The sequence below is a fragment of the Choloepus didactylus genome, chromosome 5 (genome assembly GCF_015220235.1).
Source record: "Choloepus didactylus isolate mChoDid1 chromosome 5, mChoDid1.pri, whole genome shotgun sequence".
Lineage (NCBI taxonomy): Eukaryota > Metazoa > Chordata > Mammalia > Pilosa > Megalonychidae > Choloepus > Choloepus didactylus.
This window is the reverse complement of record NC_051311.1, coordinates 108,048,983-108,069,917: the sequence shown is the minus strand read 5'-3', so window position 1 is coordinate 108,069,917 and position 20,935 is coordinate 108,048,983. Positions and strand designations below refer to the sequence as shown.

Here is a 20,935-nt window from a genome sequence, read left to right as displayed (position 1 = left end):
TTTGAATTTTATCATTCAAAATTCAAATTTCACCATCCAATATAATCAGATTATTTAGAGAAATCTCCATTCAAAAAATGGTATATTGTTCTTTTCCAAGTAATTTAAGAATCTACTTGGCTCATAAAACTGATGATGGCCCTCAGAATATTTATTATATGTTCACTGTAGGATGTACTCAAAACTATTCATTACATGAGAAAGATTCCTGTGAGACATCCTTTCGTTTGACCTATTATTATGATAGGACCCTAACCAACCTATAAACAAAAATCCCAAAAGGAAGTGTTACTACATTTTAACAGGAACTTGGTTCTGTAATGGAATAGAGATACTTGTGCCATGAAATGTGATAAAACTTAGGAAAATTAGTCTAGAGGCTCTCTGTCTTCTAACCACCAGGTTCTACGTAAGCTGTTTTGTCAGTATAATTGTTATGATTTTATTTATCAGTGGTCAAAAAGTATGACCAAAGTGAATAAAAGTATTTAAGCCCAAAAAGTTCAAGGGAATTTTGAGTCATGACTAACCCTCAAGAACTGTTTTTCCAAATTTGAAGTTCTATTGGCATCGAGCTCTTCAAAATATAAACATAAGTCTTGGGAGTCACCAAAATTAACTTTACCTTGTTTGGCATTTCCCTTGTAAGACCCTATTTCGAAAGTCTTGAAGTTAAGGTAGTATTGCTATTCGTTTTCAGTGATAAAACTGGAGGATCCTTGTATGTAATCCACATCTTACTTCAGCTCCTACAGGGTTAATCTGGCAAGAATTTGGTATTTCTGTGAAGTATTTCATGAAAATATCACCAGTGACCACCTCCAGGCATATGTAATGATCACATTTTGTTTCCATTCTTAAAGTCTCCAGTTACACAGAATATTAAAATTGGATGTCAATGCCATACCACTGGTTTTAATTAATTGCATGTACATTACATAAAAAGAGGCCAATAGCCAATAGATGGATGAGAAAGCAATAAAAACAGTAGCTGAAGTCAAACGCAAATGCGTGTGCACGCACGCATGCACACACACACACACACACACACACACACACACACACACAAAGTACGGCATCTTTTTATAAAAAAACAAATGTGTACCAAGGTTGAAACATGGTATCAGGGAAAGTGATCTGAAGCCTCCTAAACCCTGGAACAGTTTGTGGTTTGGACAATTTTCTTCTTAATTGGCCACCAACTCTATACTGTGGTCACCTTTCCTAGTTAAATCCTGGACTTTAGGATTGATGCAGCTGTAGCTGAGGGCTTCGGTGCTTCATGGAGACAAAAGGACCAGCACTGTAAAGTCGGGCTGGCAAGTGACTATCCCAGGACAAGCTGAAAACTCCAGTCCAGCTCTTCTGAGTATATTTGTACTTACTGGATTTGAGATTAAAAATATGACTCTCTACCACTACAAAGTTTAAGTTGAAAAATTGCCTTTGTTTTTGTTTTTAAGAACATCAGAAGGCTTTCAGACTACATATACATTGACTCTAAAAGCTGAATCAAACACACCCTTAGGGGGAATTGACTCCAATTAATAGCTGTTTTTTTTAAAAAATTAGGTAAATCAAACCATCTGAAAGCAGAACTTGTCATGGAAACCACATATTAATGTGACAATACCCCCAAGTGGCTTTATGGTTTTCCAGACAGGTCCTATTTTGCCACCAGTATTAAAAGAAACAAAACAATACACTGGATTTTTATTTGCAGCATAATTCTTTAACAATTGTTTTTCTAAAAGCAAAGCCTGATGGTAATTTTTAAATGTCTTTTAAAAACATTTAGATTCAGCAAATAAAATCGTTCTGCACCAAATCTATAGTTATATCATTCTAAGGATAGCCACAATAAGAATGATTTAATACTTATTCCTTGGGTGAAAACTAATAATCTTTTTTTTTTAAAAAAAAGAATTCCCAATAATTATCTGACTGATTAAATTCCTAGTGAGGAGGTATGTTTTAATTTGGACTAAGAATTACTATTTTGGGAATCCATACAATGAAACCTTTTAGATATCTACTATAATAGACTAATCTAACAAAGAATAAAGAACATAAAATTGCATTTTGCTACTTAAAATTGAATGCTATATATTTTTTCAATTAGACGTAATTTTTCATTTGCCTGAAAATGAGTAATGACAATGACTTATAATCAAAGAAATTGCCTTATTTATAACCATGAAAGTAACTCTATTGTATCAATGATCATTTTAGCCCATTGTCATTTTATCAAAAAATGTTTCCACGGGAAAATTTAATAAAGATATTTGTAATCTGAAAAGAAATAAAAGACTTGTTTTCCAAATGTATTCGCTGTTTTTCACCTAACATTTTCAATTTCTCAACCTTATTTCCATATTATGAAATATACAAGTAAACTTTCCATCTGTTTTTGAAAAATTAGAGTGTAGTATTAGTTATATGTGTGTATCCATTGACCTATAGATACACACATATATACATATATCTATATACATAAATTCTGACTAAGAGTAGACCAGCTAGATAATTCCTCTGGAGACAGCTCCTTGAATGATATAAAATTGGGGTTTTCAGGAACATACAGCAACATAGCCTTATAAACCTAACTGCTGTTTAAAATGTGTATAAGCACACAGTCATTTCATCATTTATCGATTGCCTATTTATGATTTCTGGATATCCAAGACTGTAGAAAAGGATAAGACAATACCTCATAAAAATCATGACAAAGGTGATGGCTGATGATGTAAACCTAAACCTATTATAAAAAAGTCATGTAAATTTACCCCTTGAAAGAAAAAAAAGCTTTAATATTAAAATTAGAGTTCTCTTTTAATAAGCCTCTTTGAGTAAAGAAATAATTTGCAAAATTCTATTTTCCACTGTTAGGAAAACAGATCTTATGACCTCACAACATAAATCACAACAATGCAAACAGAATAATTATTTTGAAGGACTGCTCTAAAGGTTTAAGTAGACTTTTTCATTAAATTCCTGAATTTTTGTACTGTGGGACTGGCTAATGAGACACTATAAAATATAAAGATAGTGCAGACAGTTCAAGTTCTATTATTTTCAGGCACAAAAACCATATAATTTTGTATAAAACTTTAATTTTTATTTGTGAAATTAAAAATATGGTATTTTATATATATAAACTTCTATTCCTCTATAAATATAGATGATTTTGTGATAGTGAACAGAATAAATGTATACCAAATTCAAAGACCATTGTCTTTTTAGGGTGTGACAGACATAGATAAATTTAGGTCCTAAGTACCAGCATTTTGATAAACTCTTAAAGTTTATAACAATACAATCAGGAGGATTGTTTTTCTCCTCCTTTTCACAGAGAACAGAAGATATTTAAATGGCTTTGAAAGGTTTACATCTGACAAATTTCTGTAAATCTGTATAAAAGGAGGACACAAGATTTAACGCAGACCTGCACACATTTTCCCTTTAGCATGCATGCCAGTATTTTGTTTGAGGAGCTAACCCCATCCATTAAAACACTTTCTTTACCTTCTGAAATCTTATCAAGTTATTATTAATAGAGTGCATTGTTTCTCCCTCAGAATATGTGGCTGAATAATAATAAGTTGAAAATGTAGAAATTTACATTTTAAAGTTTTTGATATATATCTAATTATTGTTTGATTAAAAATAAGAAAACAGCACTCAATCTGGGGAAGTCCATTACATTGAAATCTCCTTCACGTTTTCATATTCTGATTATGTGCTGCTGTCCTGTTACTGACGGCAAATATCAACTCCTTAACAAAGCTTTCCAAGTGACCTCAACATTTTCATTTTACAGAATGGTAAAATCTAAATGCTCGTCTGTCTCAGTTCTAGGGGCAGGTTGCCAGGCATCAGTGTGCGATTAGAATTAACATTTTGTAACCCCATCTTCAGTCTCTCCCAACCCACACAAAGCTTCATGCCTCTTCCCAAATCTCAGTAACCACATCTTTCCATGACGCCGGCCAAACCCATCCCAGGTTTTAGACGCTTGGGAATGAAATGAGCTCATCCATCAAAAAAAAAAGTTTGGTATTGGTTATCCCACTCACCCTCCAACCAACTTAAGGATGGAGGAGGGAGTGTCTGGGCCCAGAAGGGGAGAGAGGAGGGAGACTGGGACTGCCCGCGGCCACACCAGTGAACGCCTGCGGGGCTGGGGGGAAGGTTCTCCACAGTGAAACTTCATCTTCTCGAAGTCTAAGGGACAGGCCTTCTCAATTTGCCCTCGGGCGAGGGGCTGAATTGGGATGGGCGAGGGTTGAATCGAATGGGCAGGGGCCCACCACAGGATTTGGAAGCTTTGTGGTGTTCGTTATCTAAAGAGGCCCCACCCCAAGCAAGGGAAGAGAAGGGAGGGAGCAGAAGAAGGAGAAGAGAAGTGACCCCAGCTGCACCCCGCCGCGCAGGACTCGACCCAGAGCCGGTGCCCAGACAGACCCCTGCAACACGCGGCAGGGAGGATGCGCTCGAGTTTTCCCCTCTGCAGTACTCCCAAAAGCGCGAAAAGGAAAAAGCCTCAAATGGTTGAACCGTCCTAAATAATCAAAATTAAAAAAGAAAAACGCGTGATCGGCCGTCATTTAAATACAAATATACTTACAAAAATCTTACAGTCTATTTACAATCATAAAAGCGTACAGTCCTGTTACCAGAGTGTTAGGGTAGAGTCGGCCCCCATGTCCGTCTGCCCCCGGGACTGACGCTTTTGCAGGAGTTGCGTCGTTAAAAGAAGCCTGCAGAAGTGTCTGTCTAGCGAGGAAGGCTCGAGTAGCCAGGCTTGGGATGGATTCCTGGGGCTGGCTCTTGTGGAGTGGCTGGGACTGGGCCGAGGGGCTGGGAACGGGCTGGGTACCTCCGTCCTCAGACGGTGGTCTCCCCCTGTTTGCTGTTGGTGAGCCTGGTGTAGAACTTCCTCCAGGAGTTGAGGGTCTTGCCCGACCAGATCCAGAAGCCCGACGTGATGCCCACGATCAGCGTCATAAGGTACTTGATCATGAAGACTGTGAAGTCGGGGCTCATGGGCGGGAGGGGCGGGGCGCCCCCGCCCGCCTGGAGGTGGGGGCAGGGGATGGCGTAGCTCTTGCAGCTCTGGGCCACCCAGCTGCGCTCCCACTGGTCCCGGAAGGCCTGTTCATAGAAGTAGCAGGCGATGACTATGGTGGCCGGCACCGTGTAGAGCACGCTGAAGACGCCGATGCGCACCATGAGCTTCTCCAGCTTCTCGGTCTTGGTGCCATCGTGCTTCATGATGGTCCGGATGCGGAAGAGCGACACGAAGCCCGCCAGCAGGAAGGAGGTGCCAATGAACAAGTACACAAAAAGGGGCGCCAGCACGAAGCCGCGCAGCGCATCCACGTTGTTGAGCCCCACGAAACACACCCCACTCAGCACGTCGCCGTCCACCTGGCCCAGAGCTAAGATGGTGATGGTCTTGATGGCGGGCACGGCCCAGGCGGCCAGATGGAAGTACTGTGAGTTGGCCTCTATCGCTTCGTGGCCCCATTTCATACCGGCCGCCAGGAACCAGGTGAGCGACAGGATCACCCACCAGATGGAGCTGGCCATACTGAAGAAGTAGAGCATCATGAAGAGGATGGTGCAGCCCTCCTTCTTGGTGCCCTGCGCCACCGTGCGCGCCCCGTCCTCGGCGAACTTGTCGTTACACACCACCCGGTCCTCCAGCAGGAAGCCGGCGATATAGGCCACCGCCACCGCCGTGTAGCAGCCCGATAGGAAGATGATGGGTCGCTCCGGGTAGCTGAAGCGCCGCATGTCTACCAGGTACGTGAGCACCGTGAAGAGGGTGGAGGCGCAGCACAGCACCGACCAGATGCCGATCCAGGTGCGCGAGAAGCGCAGCTCCTCCGGCCCGAAGTACATGAGCCCGTATACCTTGGTCGGCTCACAGGGCGCACCGCAGTCCTTCTCCCCAAGGAAGTGGTAGTTGAGGTAGGAAGGCACCTTGAGGGCGCGCGGGCACGAGAACTTGCCTCGCTCGGACGCGCCGGCGCCCCCCGGGTAGCCGCCGCCCCGGTGTCCGCCGCCGTGCTGGGGGTTGCTGGTCCAGAACTCTGGCAGCAACGAGGGGGTCGGGGTGCCCTTGTCCGACGTGTTCTGGCCCACGCACAGCTCGCCGGCGCCATGCACCGGGAACTTCTCGCACTTGAGAGTGTCAGGCCACTGGAAGCCGAACTTGTTCATGAGCGCCTCGCAGCCCTGGCGCGCTCGCTCGCACAGGGAGCGGCAGGGAGGCAGCGCCTGCTCCAGCACGGTGCACACGGGAGCGTACATGGAGCACAGGAAGAACTTGAGTTCGGCGGAGCACTGCACCTTTACCAGAGGGTAGAACTGGTGCACCTCGAGGCCCGCGTCCTCCTGGTTCGTGTGGCCCAGCAGGTTGGGCATGATAGTCTGGTTGTACGCGATGTCCGTGCACAGCGGGATGGAGATGGGCTGGCAGTAGCCATGGTCTGGGATGGAGATGCCCCGCTCGCCGTTGTACTGTTGCCCGCTCTGCTGCTGCTGAGGCGGTGGCGGGGGCTGCTGGCCCGGCCCGGGCCCCTGCCCTTGGCCCGCCGCCTGCGCCCGTACCCCCAGCAGCTGCGGAGCCTCCAGCAGCCAAAGTAGCAGCAGCAGCCTGCGCGCCAAGCGTCCGGGGTCAGCTGGGGGACGGGGATGGGGGGGGCGGCGGCGGCTGCCGGTATCCCCGCTCCCCTCCGCCGGCGGCCCGGCCAGGAGCGCCCGGACACAAAGTTCCCAGCTCCCGCTGCCGCCGGCGGCCCGGCACTTCTTAGGCGCCTCCTCCTCAGCCATACTTTCTCGGCGCCGCTTGGCTGGGGCTAGCTGTGGCGCGGCCGGCGGCGGTCTCCCCTGTGTCCGGGGAGATCTCCTCTGCGCCGGTGCCCTCCGTCCAGCCCGAGGCCCGCTCGGCCGGCTCCCGCTCCGCGTCCCGCAGCCGCCGCTGCCGCGGAAACTTGCGATTCATGAAGCGCCGGCGGCGGGTAGAGCCGGGATGGCTCGGGCACGCTGGGGTCGCGTCTCGCCCTCCTGGCCCTCGGCTCGCTGGCTCCCGGCTGACGGCGCCGCGCTAGTGGCCGCAGCCCCGTAGAGCGCTCAACTCACGGCAGCCCTGTGGCCTCGGCTCCCCCCTGCGCCTCCGCCTCCTTCTCCGCCGCCGCCGCCCGACCATTTGTGTCAATCCCTCAACTCTCTCCCTCTCCTCTCCCTTGCGCGCCCTCGGACCGGTTTCCAGGCGCCCCGCAGTCTGTCTTTCACCAAGAGGGAGGAGCCTTGAAACCGACGCGGAACTGGAGGCTCAGGGACCGTCGCCCAATCGCCGCAACGGCTTACCCCCGCAAAGGGCGCCCGCCGCCTCCTTCCCTGCGCGAACGCCGGCGGCGGGCGGGAGGAGGAGGCGGTAGCGGTGGTGGCAGAGGCACTGCTCTGGCACAAAGAGTGGGTTTGCTATGAAGCGGGACAGGCTTGGTTGCTTGTGCTTTTGAGGATGAAAGGGCGAGGACAAGTAGGAGAATGGTCCCATATGCTGCTGGAGATAATGAATAGGAGTCGGCGGACCGCGCGACTTGGCTTTTCTTGTCTTTTATCCATTTTCATGTTTAAAAATCCTCCTTTTCACCCTGGTTACTAACAGCACATCGAGAGCTGCAATCAGAACAGACCCCCTGACCTAAGGAGCGCACGACTTCTTTTGGGTTTGTGTCTGTCAAGATTCTGTTTAAAACACTACTCTGAAAACGAAAACAAAAACAAACAAAAAACAAAACAAAACAACAACAAAAATCCCAGAGCTCGCAGGCTGGGCTTGGCGGGCTTTGGACGCGCCATTTCCCCCTAGCAGAAGTTCTCTCGGGATCCCTGTCAAATGAAGAACACAGACGAACTTTGATGGATTTTTTAAAAGTAAAGCCAGAAGCGCGGTCCTCTACTATCATCTTTCTTATAGCAAAACTCCTTTTACTCTTTTTTAATCAAGTCAGAAGCAAGAAAAACCTGGGGATTCGACCACGGAGGCGGTAGGGGCGCCTCTCCTGGAGCGTCCTCTTTGCCCCGGACCCCAGAAGTGGCGGGGCCCGAGCCGCGCGCGCCAGCAGCCGGGGCCCTAGGGGAGCTGCGAGGAAACTTCTGAAAGCCCGGGGACGCCCGTGACTCTGGGAATCCCTGGGAGTGTCACACCTGGGCCAGTTAGGTCCCACAGGCGGGGCTGCAGCACGGTCTTGACCGACTGGTATGCAGAGCTGGGAACGCCAGGTTTTTTCTTTTTTCTTTCCTTTTTTTTTTTTTTTTTGGTTTAGAAAGAGTCTGAAAACAAACCGCCTGTTCCCTTCCTAATTCCAAAATAGCTCACTTCGTCTAGGACAATTCTTGTTGTCTCCGTGTAACATTTTTAAAGAAATGATGTTTTAACTGTGCCTCTAAGTCAGTTTTTATCAGTTAATTAGAATTACTATTTCTACCATAGATTTGTCGGATGCTTTTCTTCAATTAATTTTCTTTCATTCGTTTATGCACTTAGTTGTTTAATAAATATTTACTAAACACCCATTATGCTGTAAGCACTGTGTTAGGCAGAAAGGTACAAAAATGAACAAGGCATGGCCCTTGCCCTAGAGAAGGGCCCAGAAATGTAAATCAGTTATCATAATGCCCACCTCAAATCTGATGGAGCTTGAAAGAAGCAAATACTTAAAGTGGGATGGGATGGGGGAGAGTTTGGATGGAGAAGCAGGTAGAAGGTGCAAAAACACTGGAGTTCAGAAGTACTTAAATTGCTGAAGGTCCAGGGTAGGTGAGTGTGACTGGGACTTTTGGGGAGAGGCAGAGGAAAGGGTCTTACTCCGTACTGAAAAAGTTTGGATTGAATTGTACTGACAATGGAGAGCTATTGAAGGTAACTTTTCCCCTCGTAAGCAGGGAGTAACCGATTGGAAAGTCTTCAGGAAGACTGTGAAAAGAGAAGACCTGGAGCAGACTGTCACTGTATGGTAACTTTAACATGAGTCTAGACATAGAGGTCACTACTTAAGATGGGTGTAACTTGTGATAGGTGCTATCACAGCACTGTGAATTTCATCACCGTGCATTTTAGTGTCTCTAGAGGATGTGCAGTCATATATTTATTTGTTAAAACAAAATGACATTTATTTGTCCCAGATACATATATTATTGTTTTTCAGACATTCATAGATGCAGTAAATTCTAAAAATACGTATTTGTTTTTAAAGCATTTCTGAATTTCTAGTATATTTTAAAAGAAAAAGTAACAAGTACTAAATGTATAAGTGTCATATGTGAGTGTGTGTGTGCATGTGGGTTGGCCATAATACATGAAACATTTCGATATGGAAAAGGAGGTTGGAGAACACAAGTGCACTCTGAGGTCCTTTGGGCAATCACATTTTAATTCTGTTCATTTTACCCTTCTGCCTTTTGACCCACAGGCTCCCATGGATGCTTTTTCTTGAGCCCTCCACCATGATGCTCACTCCTCTCCTGACCAGTATCCTATGCTTAGGAACTTCCTGAGCCATTTTCTGTCTAGCATTGTAAAAAATGTAATCTGTCTTCTGTTCCATTCTCTCAAGGCCATTCTAGGTGAATGGACTGGCTGAAAAGTGAATTTATTCTCATGTTCCTTTTTACCAAGAGGGATCACATGCATTAAGCATCCACTACCACCATCACTGCAAATCTTCCCCGCTGCTCGGTCCCCTGCAGGGACTCTAAATTCCCTGTGGCAGAGTGCCCAGCTCTCTTCCTCAGAGTAGGTGACACCCTCCTGATTCAAAAGTCGCTCTATTGAAATTCTCGAGCTTGTTTCATTTTCTGCCCCATAGTGAAATTCACAAGGAGGAGATTCAGGAGTGTGGCCAGGGTTAAAAAAAAAAAAAAAAAAAAAGTCATTCTTATCAGATCCTGGAGCTGGAAGGTACCAGACTTCATCCAGGAACTAGTTCATTTTCTTCAGTTTACAAACAATAAGCCAGGCCCAGAAATTTAAGGGATGTGCCTCAGGTTAAATGGCCTTGCTTAGTTTGCATTTCATTAGATGCTTACTTTAACCCTTCCTATGTTCTTTTGAATAATAATCATTCTTTGTATTTAAAAAAACATTCTGTGGAAGATCCTTCTCAAAGGCTTGTGTAAAAAGATCTTGTAAAATAGAAAATGGGTGAGTGTTGTCATCCAAAGCTTTAAAAAAAAAAAGCCCACTGGATTTTCTATCTGTTTGTTATATCAATACAGTATTTCATTCATCAAACCTCTGCGATGGAGGGGACGCTATTAAAATCAGGAACAGTGCCAACTTGTAACCAATAGCAACCAGTGTTATGGAAGGTTTTCTTTGGGGAGCTGAGGAAGGCGGTAGGTAATACAACATTAGAATAGAAATATGAGCAGCATATTTTTACTTCAGACTAAAATATGTCATTTTCTCAGGATGTGAAAAGGTTTGAGAGCCACAGATAAAAATTACTAAATAAGTATAAACTATTATGAACTCTGTAATGAAAATGTTTCAATTAGATCAAAACCATAAACATGCCTGATTCCTGTTTGATATTGGCTCATCAAGCTTCAGACCTAAGTTTTCTTATATTAAAGCTCTTGTTATATCAGGCCTTTCCCAAATCTTCTGAAGTTTCTCCAGACTGATTATGTCAATATGAATGTGGATAATTAGCAGGGATAGAGATCCAGTTCCAATTAGATACAGTTGAGTGCACATGGACACACAAGTAGCTGGGTGAATACTCCAAGTGCAACTTCACAGACTTGAACCTTTTAGATGAGTGGTTTTGTTGCTGACTTGTGGATGGCAAACTTGAATCGTCTTTATTCAATAAGGTAGACATAGGTGAAGACTATATTTTGAGCACTAGTATGTATACTTGTCATTGTTTTGCTTAATGCACACTATGTAAATATACATTGTTTCCCTTAAACTTTACAATTTTTTGAGGTAGGTACTATTATTATCTCCATTTAAGAGGTGAGGAATCTAAGGCTCAAAGCAGTTAAGTAATTTGTCCAAGGTCTGACAGCCAGGTAAGTGCTGGAACAGGCCTCGTGTCTGGCCAAAGCCTCATGCAACTCCATCGAGTAACACTGTGACATGTCTGCTCTTAAAAATTATAGAAGGAAAGTTGGTTTCTGAGTACAGATCATGGTGATTCCTCAATATTTATCACAGTTTTAGATCCCAGAATATATATGGTAGGGCTATAAATTTTGGGACTGATTGATGAGTTAGACCAGCCTTTTTCAAATTCTGTCCTGTGAAATAGAGTATCTCCCCCAAAGGTTTCCTGTGGAATAAATTTGATTAAATAAGTTTGGAAAAAGAACATATTCTATGTCCTTGTTGGTGATTCATGTTAACCTAATGAAATCTTTGAGAAGTCGTGAGGTAAAGAACCCTTTTTAAACTTTGTTTTACCTAGTGTTTCCCACATTTGGGATATATATACACGCATTTGTAATGTATCTGTATCTATACCTGTACCTCTTTCTCAATATCTATCTATCTACCAACCTACCTACCTACCTACCTATCTACATACACACATATTATATCAGTATTTTGCTTGACACTAGTGCTTTTTGGAATATAGGTTAAGAAATGATTAATTAGAACTAGTACATTTTGAAATCACACTTTATAAGGTTGGTCTCATCTCTGCATCACTTTTGTGTGTCAAGAGCAGAAAGCGAGAATATGGTTTGCTGAGCTTTGAGTTCCTGACCCTTCCCTTTAAATTCCTAGTGAAGGGATAGTGATTGATTAGGAAGCCGATGGTGATAGAGAAAGCTCAAACTATACTGTTCTCTCCTTCCTGGGAGGCACCACCTAGGAGTCTATTTTATTGTCCTTGTAGGGACACGTTAGCTGTCACTCTGCCTAATCTTTCAGCATAAATCTCTTCCTCATTTCCCCTGGAGTTTCCAACCCAGGAATTTCTGCATAAACTAATTCTCATCTTCTAAAACATCTGCATTCTTGTGCAACAATTCTAAAAATAAATGTGTTTTTTCTTCTGTTTCTTCATTTTTCTTCATTCTTACACAAATCTGTTCCTGACATTGGCAAGATAGTTCTTGGATTTACTTTCACATGGAGCCTCAGTTTACAGACTGTCTTTGAAGGGTCCATCTTTTTAAATATTTCACTTTCCCTGAAGCAACTTATCAAAAGAGATTGTCAGTTTGATTTTCATGACTTTTATCTTATAGGGCACTTATAGCTGATTCATATTAAGATCCTGAACTTATCTTTTGGGAGTTAGCCCATATTTGTCAGAATTTACATTTTTAACATAGTAAGACTCAAAGATTTAATATAGGTGGGTGTGTTCACTAGGTCTAAATATGAGTCATGGGTTATTCGTACATAAAGCAATGAAACACATTTTTAAAAGAAATACAGAATTATGAAAGGGAAAAAAAAATTCCATCGCTGAGTCACCATCAACAAGATAGGGTAATAATCACCCTAATTTTCTTGTAGCTCAAAGATTAAACTATAAAAGAAAATTTGGCTACATATGTTACTTAAAATCTCAGTTTCTCAAAGAGACCACATTAAACTCATAACTGCTCTAATTAGTTCTCTTGTCACGGTACAGTTAGCCATAGTGTATACTATCTACGAAAACTTTTGTAAAACATACAGGCCTTTATATTAGATTTGAAGTGTAGTTCTGTGAGGCGTTGGTAAAGAAATATAGATGATCCCTTGTAAATTAAAACCATATGCTTCATGTGCTTAGAGAGGACCCTCTGATTGGCTGAACTGTGGGGAGCTGAGTTTGCAATCATTTTGGTAAGAAAAGTTTTTTAGGAGAACAAATAGCTTCTGCCTCTGTAAGTGAGCATTTCTGCTCTCCTTTCTGGATGGCTTGACATTTTTGCTTGTTTATAGGGGGAGACAATGTTATACATCTTTTAAAATCATAGTCTGACCAAATTGTTACCTTTTTGTTTGTTTCTTGCTAAATGTAGCCTGCATCCTTTGGCTGAAGTTAGCATGGTTTCTAATCCACAGTTTCCAAGGTGTTGGTACAACTTCTTAAAATAAAATCTTTGGGATTATGATTAAGATCAAATGGAGCACGCACCCAGACATTTTCAGATCTGGCTTATTTCTTTGGCCAGGGTAAAGAAAAGCACTGAGATATTTCTACTTTATAAGAAATCTAAAGCTGAAGAGATCCTAATACTTAAACAAATGAACGAACAAAAGAGTAAAAACTTTTGTCCCACAACAGTTTTTACCATATCTTGGTGCCTAACTCTATTCACAACCACCCCCATGGGTGGCAAGGTGAACACCTTCGTTTAAGATACAGAAACAGATGCTCAAGAAGCTAATTTGCCCGTATAGTCTGTCAGTGCACAAACCAGGATTCAAAAGCAGTTACTACTTTTGAATGAGATAAATCCACAGCCTTTGTAACGTAATTAAAGAAAAGCTCATTGGGAAATGAAAAAAATTTTTCCAAGAACCTAGATCTAAAACAGTCATGGGCCTTTGAATGCAAAGGATATCAAATGCCATAAGGGCAATGTCAGATGGCTGTTTCTTACACCTACCCATGATAAAAACTCAGGGTATAATGGTAAGTCTCAGTTAAAGGAAAGTGTTTCTCTAGGGAGGTAAAACAGTAGGCTCAAGATGCAGCTTTTCTGTGATCCAAGGGTGGATTTTTAGGGTAGGGGATGTACACACCTCTGTCACATTTATTTCTACATCAGAAGGAAGGCCTGGACTTGGGAATATTTTTCAGTGCTGGGGAAAAGGTATCATCATTGTTTTCTGATCATGGTGAGTTTTATTGCTTCTCTGAGCCTCAGTTTCTTCATTTATAAAATTAGGATGATAATCTAATGGTATTGTATTTCTTGCAGCTTTAATAACCCAAGAAATCGCAACCTAGAAGTATGCTTGCTTACATTTAGCAGTCAGAATATTTATCAATAGTCAAGTGCATTTGATAAAACTGCCTCAGCACATTGATTTTAGGAATCTCTTCATTACTGATCTGATAATTTGGAATGCAATAAGGGTCTTTTTAAACCAACAGCTTTTATTTTTGGCTTTTCTTTCCCCTCAGTCCTCTCAAGAACAGCAGTTAAACAAACAAACAAAAAAACTCTCTGTCTCCCTGGACTGTGTGCTTCTACTTGGGGCTTCCCAGTCTGTGGAGATGAAATGGCACTGGTTTGCTGCAAGCCCTTCAGATTAACTTGGAACTTTTAGCTTAGGAAAAAGTAAACTTCATAATCATTAGAAACTGTATATGCACACACATGAAGATTAGATTTCATGTTTTTTAAATAGTTAAATTTTCCGTTTTACTCCATTATTACCCCCAAACTACCTTATTTTCTAAATGTTCCATATACCTAGTGCTGTGTGACAAATCATCTCAAACTTATTGGCATAAAGTAATAACCCTTTTATTATGTGCAGAGATTCATGGGGTCAGGAATTTGGACAGGGACAGCAAGAATGACTTGCCTCTGCTCCATGTTGTTTGGGAACTCGGCTGGAAGGATGAGAATAACTGGGGCTGTAGGATCCACTTCCAAAATGCCTGGCCCCTTGACAGGGATGGCTGGAATCTGATGGGACTGTCAGCCGAGTGCTTTCAAGTGACCTCTCCAGTGTGGCAACTTTAGGGTAGTCTGGCTTCTTATATGGCGCTCAAAGCTCCAGCAAACAAGGCAGAAGCTGAGTATTCTTTTATGACCCAGCCTCGGAAGTCAAATAGTGTCACTTCCCATGTATACTAATGGTCAAAGGAGTCACAAACCCACCCAGATTCAAATGGAGGACACAGAGACACCACCGCAGTGAGAGGAGCAAGTAGCAATTTTTAAAAACTGCCATACTAAATAATCTGAATGTTTAGAATAATTGTATATTAGTTTATGGGATTAAAGATAGCTTATTATTGAGTGCTAGTTAATATGTTAGTTAATTTTGACATCAGTTCTCTGAGTGAGGTCAGAGAAGGAAAATGAGGCTTAGACAGATTAAGGAAATGGTCACACCCTAAAGAACAAGAAAATGGAGATTTGAACCAAGACTGCCTGGCTGTAGAGCCTATGAGGCTCACCACTGGTCTTACATAATGCCTCATTAGCTAATTAAAGACTATTAAGAATTATTAAGCAAAAATTTTAAAGCTGTGGGCCTTCATGAAATCCTAAGAAATGTTTAGGATAAAATTATGAGAACATATATGTTGATGTTGGACCCCTAGCAAATGAATAAAATGTCTCACCTCCACATAGACACCTGCACACTGGCAGAATAGTACCCTGACAGGATTGGGCAAGCTCAAACTGGCAGAGCTGGAAGCTTCCCCAGGTAGAAATAAAGTGAGTCATGGGCTCTAAGGGTTACTGTATTGTGACTGTTAAGAAATGAGGCTTTTGTTCTTGACTCGCAATTGGCTACCATTCCATAATACAGAGATTGTTTTACTCGCAATTGGCTACCATTCCATAATACAGAGATTGTTTTGCATCCAGACTTCGGCTGTTATCAGGACATATTCTAATGAAAAATTATTTCATCTTTCAGAGCAATTAGAAAGGAGATAGCTAAAGCACAGAAATATAAAGCTCCCATTTTTTTGAACCCAATTTTCACAAATCAGACCAAGTTACCTAGAAAATTTACATCTTATGAAAACTATAAAATTACAAAGAAACACACCCCTGTGATGAGTTGAAAGCCTGTGTCCTTGCAGTAGCCCTGCTTCTTACTAGAATCCTAGACTACCTCAGCCTGCAGCTGAGATTGTGTAACCCTTGTAACACCATCCTCAGAAATGCTAAGATCTTGGGGAGTGGTGGCCAACCCCAGAACTCTAGCTTTTGAATCAATTTGGGAACTGAAATTTCAACTCTGCCAGCCCTGTTTCCAGTTCACTTCATATGTGGCCTTAGTGTAGACAGGAAATGGTGCTCCCATATCTCCTCATTCCCATCCACCCACTCCCAACTCTCCCTGCTGGTCATGGCTGCTCTGTCTCGTACACTGACAGCCAGAGACTCTGCCAACTTTGTTCCTAGAGGCACAGTTGCCCTGTCACCCACATATACCCCTGCAGGGTCCACTGCTTCACAGATTCTGTCCTTCCCTCCTGCACTGCTCAAGTTTAGAGAGATTTCCCATCTATGGTAAGAAAAGCTTCTTCAGGTAATCTTGGTGTTCAAGGGTCACCAGGGCTTTTGCGCTTTACTCATTCTGCTGTCAGATAATCTATGATGTTCTTCAAAGGTTGAGCCATGTGACTATCTCAGTGATTCAATATAAGATTTCCATTCAAAGTATTTCTTACCAATATGGAATCTATAGCCACAATTGTGTACGGTCTTTTAACCCTCCCCTCCAGCTATGGTGAAATCTCCTTGTTTCCCAAGCAGTTCCCACAGAATTGCATCAGTCTGCATTTCCATTCATTCATTCATTCATTCAACAAATGTTTGTGGAGCACTGATTCTGTGCCAGATGCTCTGCTTGGTGCTCAAGATAAAACATCAAATACCCTCCCTGTCTTCACAGAGATGCATTCTGGCTCTGAAAAATGATAGAGAACAAATAGTTACAGGATTCATTCATACATGCATGCATGTGTTCATTCCAATTGGTAAAAATTGTGTTAAGTCTTATGGCTGAGAATTATGGACAACTCTGGACAGCTGCATCAAAGAAAGGAATGCATGGGGAAAATCATGGGGGTGTCTCACAGGATCTAAGGAAGAGAGAAGTACAAGAACCAAATTAGCTCCATGTCTTTGGCAGAAGTTTATAGATCTTTCTTCTGATATGCTTCCATTAATGTGACTTAGTTATCAACAACTCCAGGTCTGCCGGTCCAAAAGAGAGTGTAGTATTTGCCCTTGGACTAATCAGCCAGAGCCAGGGAAGTAGGTCTTACCGAACAGACAAGGCTGTTGGGGGCCCCCCCTGAGTTAAGGGTTCCTGCTCCAAAGAAGAGGTCAGGCATCCTCTGTGAAATGGTCTGCAAAACAGAAGTAGAAATTGTCCCATGGGCATCTGAACTAATTTTGTGAAGAGGGCAGAATCAAAGTCATGGTGGAGGAGAAATACAATCTGATATCTGAAGGAAGAAGAGGAATTCACTAAGCCAAAAAGAAAAGTGTGGGAAGCAGAGAGGGTGGGATATCATGATAAACAGGAATGGTGTCTGCAAAAACTAAGAGGCAGGAAGGAATAAGATTTGGGGACCCACGAGAAAGCTGTATTAATCAAACGCATATCTTAACTCTGGTGGACTGTAAACCTCATCCCCAACCCCACAACCATCTTACCAGCTGTTTTTGGAAGTCTGTGGGATAAGGGCACTCTTGAGTTCCTGGATGGGGCATCTGGAATAGACCTTTCTCTAGTATCAGTGATAAAGCTAGGTGACATCTCTAATGTGTGGTTGTTTCTGCCTCATGCGATACTGAGCTTCTTTACAGGAACACATTGGCTTTTGTTTTTGAAAAAAAGATGGATTAAAATTCACTTCATCTACTTTCTCCAGATTTATAAACATGCCACCTGATTTTTGTATCTAGAAAACAGAAATAAATTCTAGCTGAATTTTAAATAGCTTTTAAAGCAGATTTTGTATTTTAAGAGCCTATAAAATTCCTTTTTCCATTAATCTAAGGCCAGAAATTGAGCTTTTTTTGTTCTTTTGGAGAAACAGTAACTATCAGAAGCTACATAAAAAGAGCTTCTGACTCAGCTTTATCAACACTTTAAGAAATAATTCCAAATAGATATTATGATGACTGTGGTGATTTGAGTCAAGCAAATGTTGAGGGCCTGCAGTAGATTAAGGATAACCATAAATTCCTTGCCTTTCCTCCCACTAAGAGTTGTGGTCTATTTCTCCTCCTGTTGAATCTGGGTTGGCCTGGAGACCTTCTTTGACCATTAATATAATTAAAAGAATTAAGAAGAAGTGAGGCTGTGCAACTTCCAGGTCTAAGCCTTAGAGAGGCAGCAGCTTCCAGGTTTGTGCTCTTGGAAGCCAGCTGCCCTCCCTTCAAGGAGTTCCAGTGGACTGCTGAATGATGCGGGACACCTGGAAAGGTCTTGGAGGAAGAAGCGCCATCTTGAATGTTCCAGTGCCAGTCCAGATCCCATATGAGTGTGATCTCAACTACATCCTAGGGAGCAGAAGAGCTGCCCAGCTGGGCCCAGTTAATTGCTAGAATTGTGAGTCAAAATAGATTTTTGTTGTTGAAAGCTATCATCTTTGGGTGGTTTGTTTTACAGCAGTAGATGCTGAAGCAGACTCCATGTGGATTTCTTTTCCATTTCTTCAGGAGGCAGTGAAGTTGGGAAGGGAGACATCTCTAGCAGAAGGAAAGGTTTAATTAGCCGTGAATGGGAGGAGGCAGCCTCTTCCCATTAAAGTGGGACTGGGGGAGAAAATGCAGTAGTCCTGAGGTGGCAGGAGGGGAAACCCAAGAAGCTCACTTCAGATAATTGGATCCCCATCAAGCAGAGGTGAAGATCTTATGCAGAAGAAGAGGGAAGCTAACGCTTGCAATAATAACCTATTTGGAGGAATATCAAATGCGTGTATAATAAATAAATAGGCAGACTAAGTATAAAAAATTGTAAATCACAAGTGAAAATTCACTGCAATTATTATAGCAATCAGAAGAGGAAAAGTCAATTTTCTATAGAAAACATTTAATAGAGAAAATAAAAGTTGGCAGATTCGACCTCCAGGGCCCAACGCCTAGCCCATACATTACTCATCGAAGTGAACCGCCTTTTCATTCGTTCTTAGTGGGGCTAGCTCTCCGGCACACAGCGGCTGTAACCAGGGGAGAAGGGACAAACTCCCAGAACAAGGGAGATGGCTCTTCTGGGGCTCTACAGCTGGCCTTTACTCAGGCAGTAGGCACTGGGAAAATCAGCGCCTTCGCCTTTCCACGACCCTGGAAAGCCTATTTTATGTTTGCTCAAACAGGAGACGCGCAGTTTAAACTGGAAAACATTAATTGTCCTCGAGTATCCTGAACGTCTTCAACTCTGAGGAGGAGTCTCTCTGACTTTTATTTGTTTAAATGTTTGATTATAGCAATGATATCACCAGAAACTATTAAGCTTAATATGAGATGAGATAATTTACAAGGCTTACTAACATATGACACTTGACGTACTCTGCTTCTGCAGCTCATTAATCAGGTGACTTGGGAGAAGTTTATTTAGCGAAGCTGAGCCACAGTTTTCTCTTCTGTAAAATGGCTGTCATAAAAATAGCTTCCCTGATTACCTCACTGGGTGGTTGTGTAAGGATCAAATGAGATAATGAATATACATAGCATTTCAGAAACCATAAAGCACTCTCCAAACATGAAGTATATTGCATAAGTCATTTGTGAAAATTATCTTTGCTTACTATAACAGCTCATCCCAATTCTGGGGCAAACTGGTGGGAGAAATTCACTCTTCTTCCTTTCCCAGAGGACAAATAAAGAGAGGATTTCCTCTCTTCTACAGATTTGGGAGGTGCCTTGATGGATTCTGAATGAAATGGATTGACAAGGAACTTAGCTTCTAATATTCTCTTCTGAAACCCTCTTTTCCAGTCACTCATTTGGAATACCAGCTAGTCACCCACCTCTTAGAGCACAAGCACAATCAGAGGTGTCAGGACCATTGGCTAAACTGAAGATTCTGCCTGGTAGGGTTAAGAGAATAACCACTTTCATAAAAAAAACAAAACAAGCAAATTAAAAAAAAAAAAAAAAAAGAGCAAAGAAAACCCTTTGACTGGCACAAGAAAGAAGAGAACATTTTTGACCAATTAACTATTAAAAACCAAAAAACCTGAAGGCCGCAAAATGTTCCAGCTAATGGCATGAACTCTGGTGCCTGTCTGTGTGGATTTGGATCCCAGCTCTGCCACTTGCCAGTTGTGAGACTTTAGGCAAATTATCTAACTTCCCAGTGCCTTAGTTTCCTTACCTATGCAATGAAGAAAGGAAGGGTACCTCCCTTACAGGGTCATTGTGAAGACTAAATGAGTTAATATTTATAAGGCACTTGGGAAGATGCCTGGCACGTGTAAATGCTGCACACAGATTTATTAAATAAGTATCTGGCAGATGATATGTAGTATGCCAGACTCCAAAATTAGACCTCTATGTTTGTTTGCGATTATTACTAAATAGAGAAGGCACACACCATTGCTTCCACGCTGAATGCAAGGTTTAAAGATTCTAGTTTATAGACCTAAATGTAAAATAATTCCAGAGATAATCACATTATAGATACTTTCTTTAGACAACTTTAAGATAGTTGATCTCAGATCTGATCTCAGATTGCACAACATGCTTAACTTCTTCACGCCTCAGCAGTGCTCTCTGTAGAGATGCAATAAAAAATGTTTGTTTGGTGAGGGTGCCTTGAAGATGAAAATGAGATAATGTTTGTAAAATTCTCAATGCTTGCAGGGAGAAGTGCCACCTAAATGGAGATTGTAAATATTAGCATCATCTCATATCCTAATGCAGACTGGTTTAAATGTTGTTATCTTATTAAATGACTAAAACCAACCTTAGAAATTGAGGGAATGGATGGTTTGGAACAGAGTACCAGACAGGATCCTGCTGAAAGTGGTTGAGAAGACGCCACCAGACTTTTCTGTGCTGAACTCACTCATAGCTACCCTAATTCCCCTCAGGCAGACCTGGAAAGAAGAGCCAAGCACTTTGCAAATGTGTTCTCCGGGGGTTGCCCTCTGTGATTCATGAGCATTACCAAGTCCACAAAATCTGGAGTGGGAAGATTTGGAGCATGAATTTCCCACCTGAAGTTCATTAGCCACGTTGGCTCACA

At 42.5% G+C, this 20,935-nt stretch overlaps 1 protein-coding gene across 1 annotated transcript; it reads right to left on the bottom strand.

The window, feature by feature from the left end:
• Window positions 1–3,096: 3,096 nt before the first annotated feature.
• FZD1 (frizzled class receptor 1) lies at window positions 3,097–7,417 on the bottom strand. Its single transcript, XM_037836627.1, has one exon. The coding sequence runs from the start codon at window positions 6,838–6,840 to the stop codon at window positions 4,888–4,890; it is 1,953 nt and encodes a 650-aa protein (XP_037692555.1). The 5' UTR covers window positions 6,841–7,417; the 3' UTR covers window positions 3,097–4,887.
• Window positions 7,418–20,935: the final 13,518 nt, after the last annotated feature.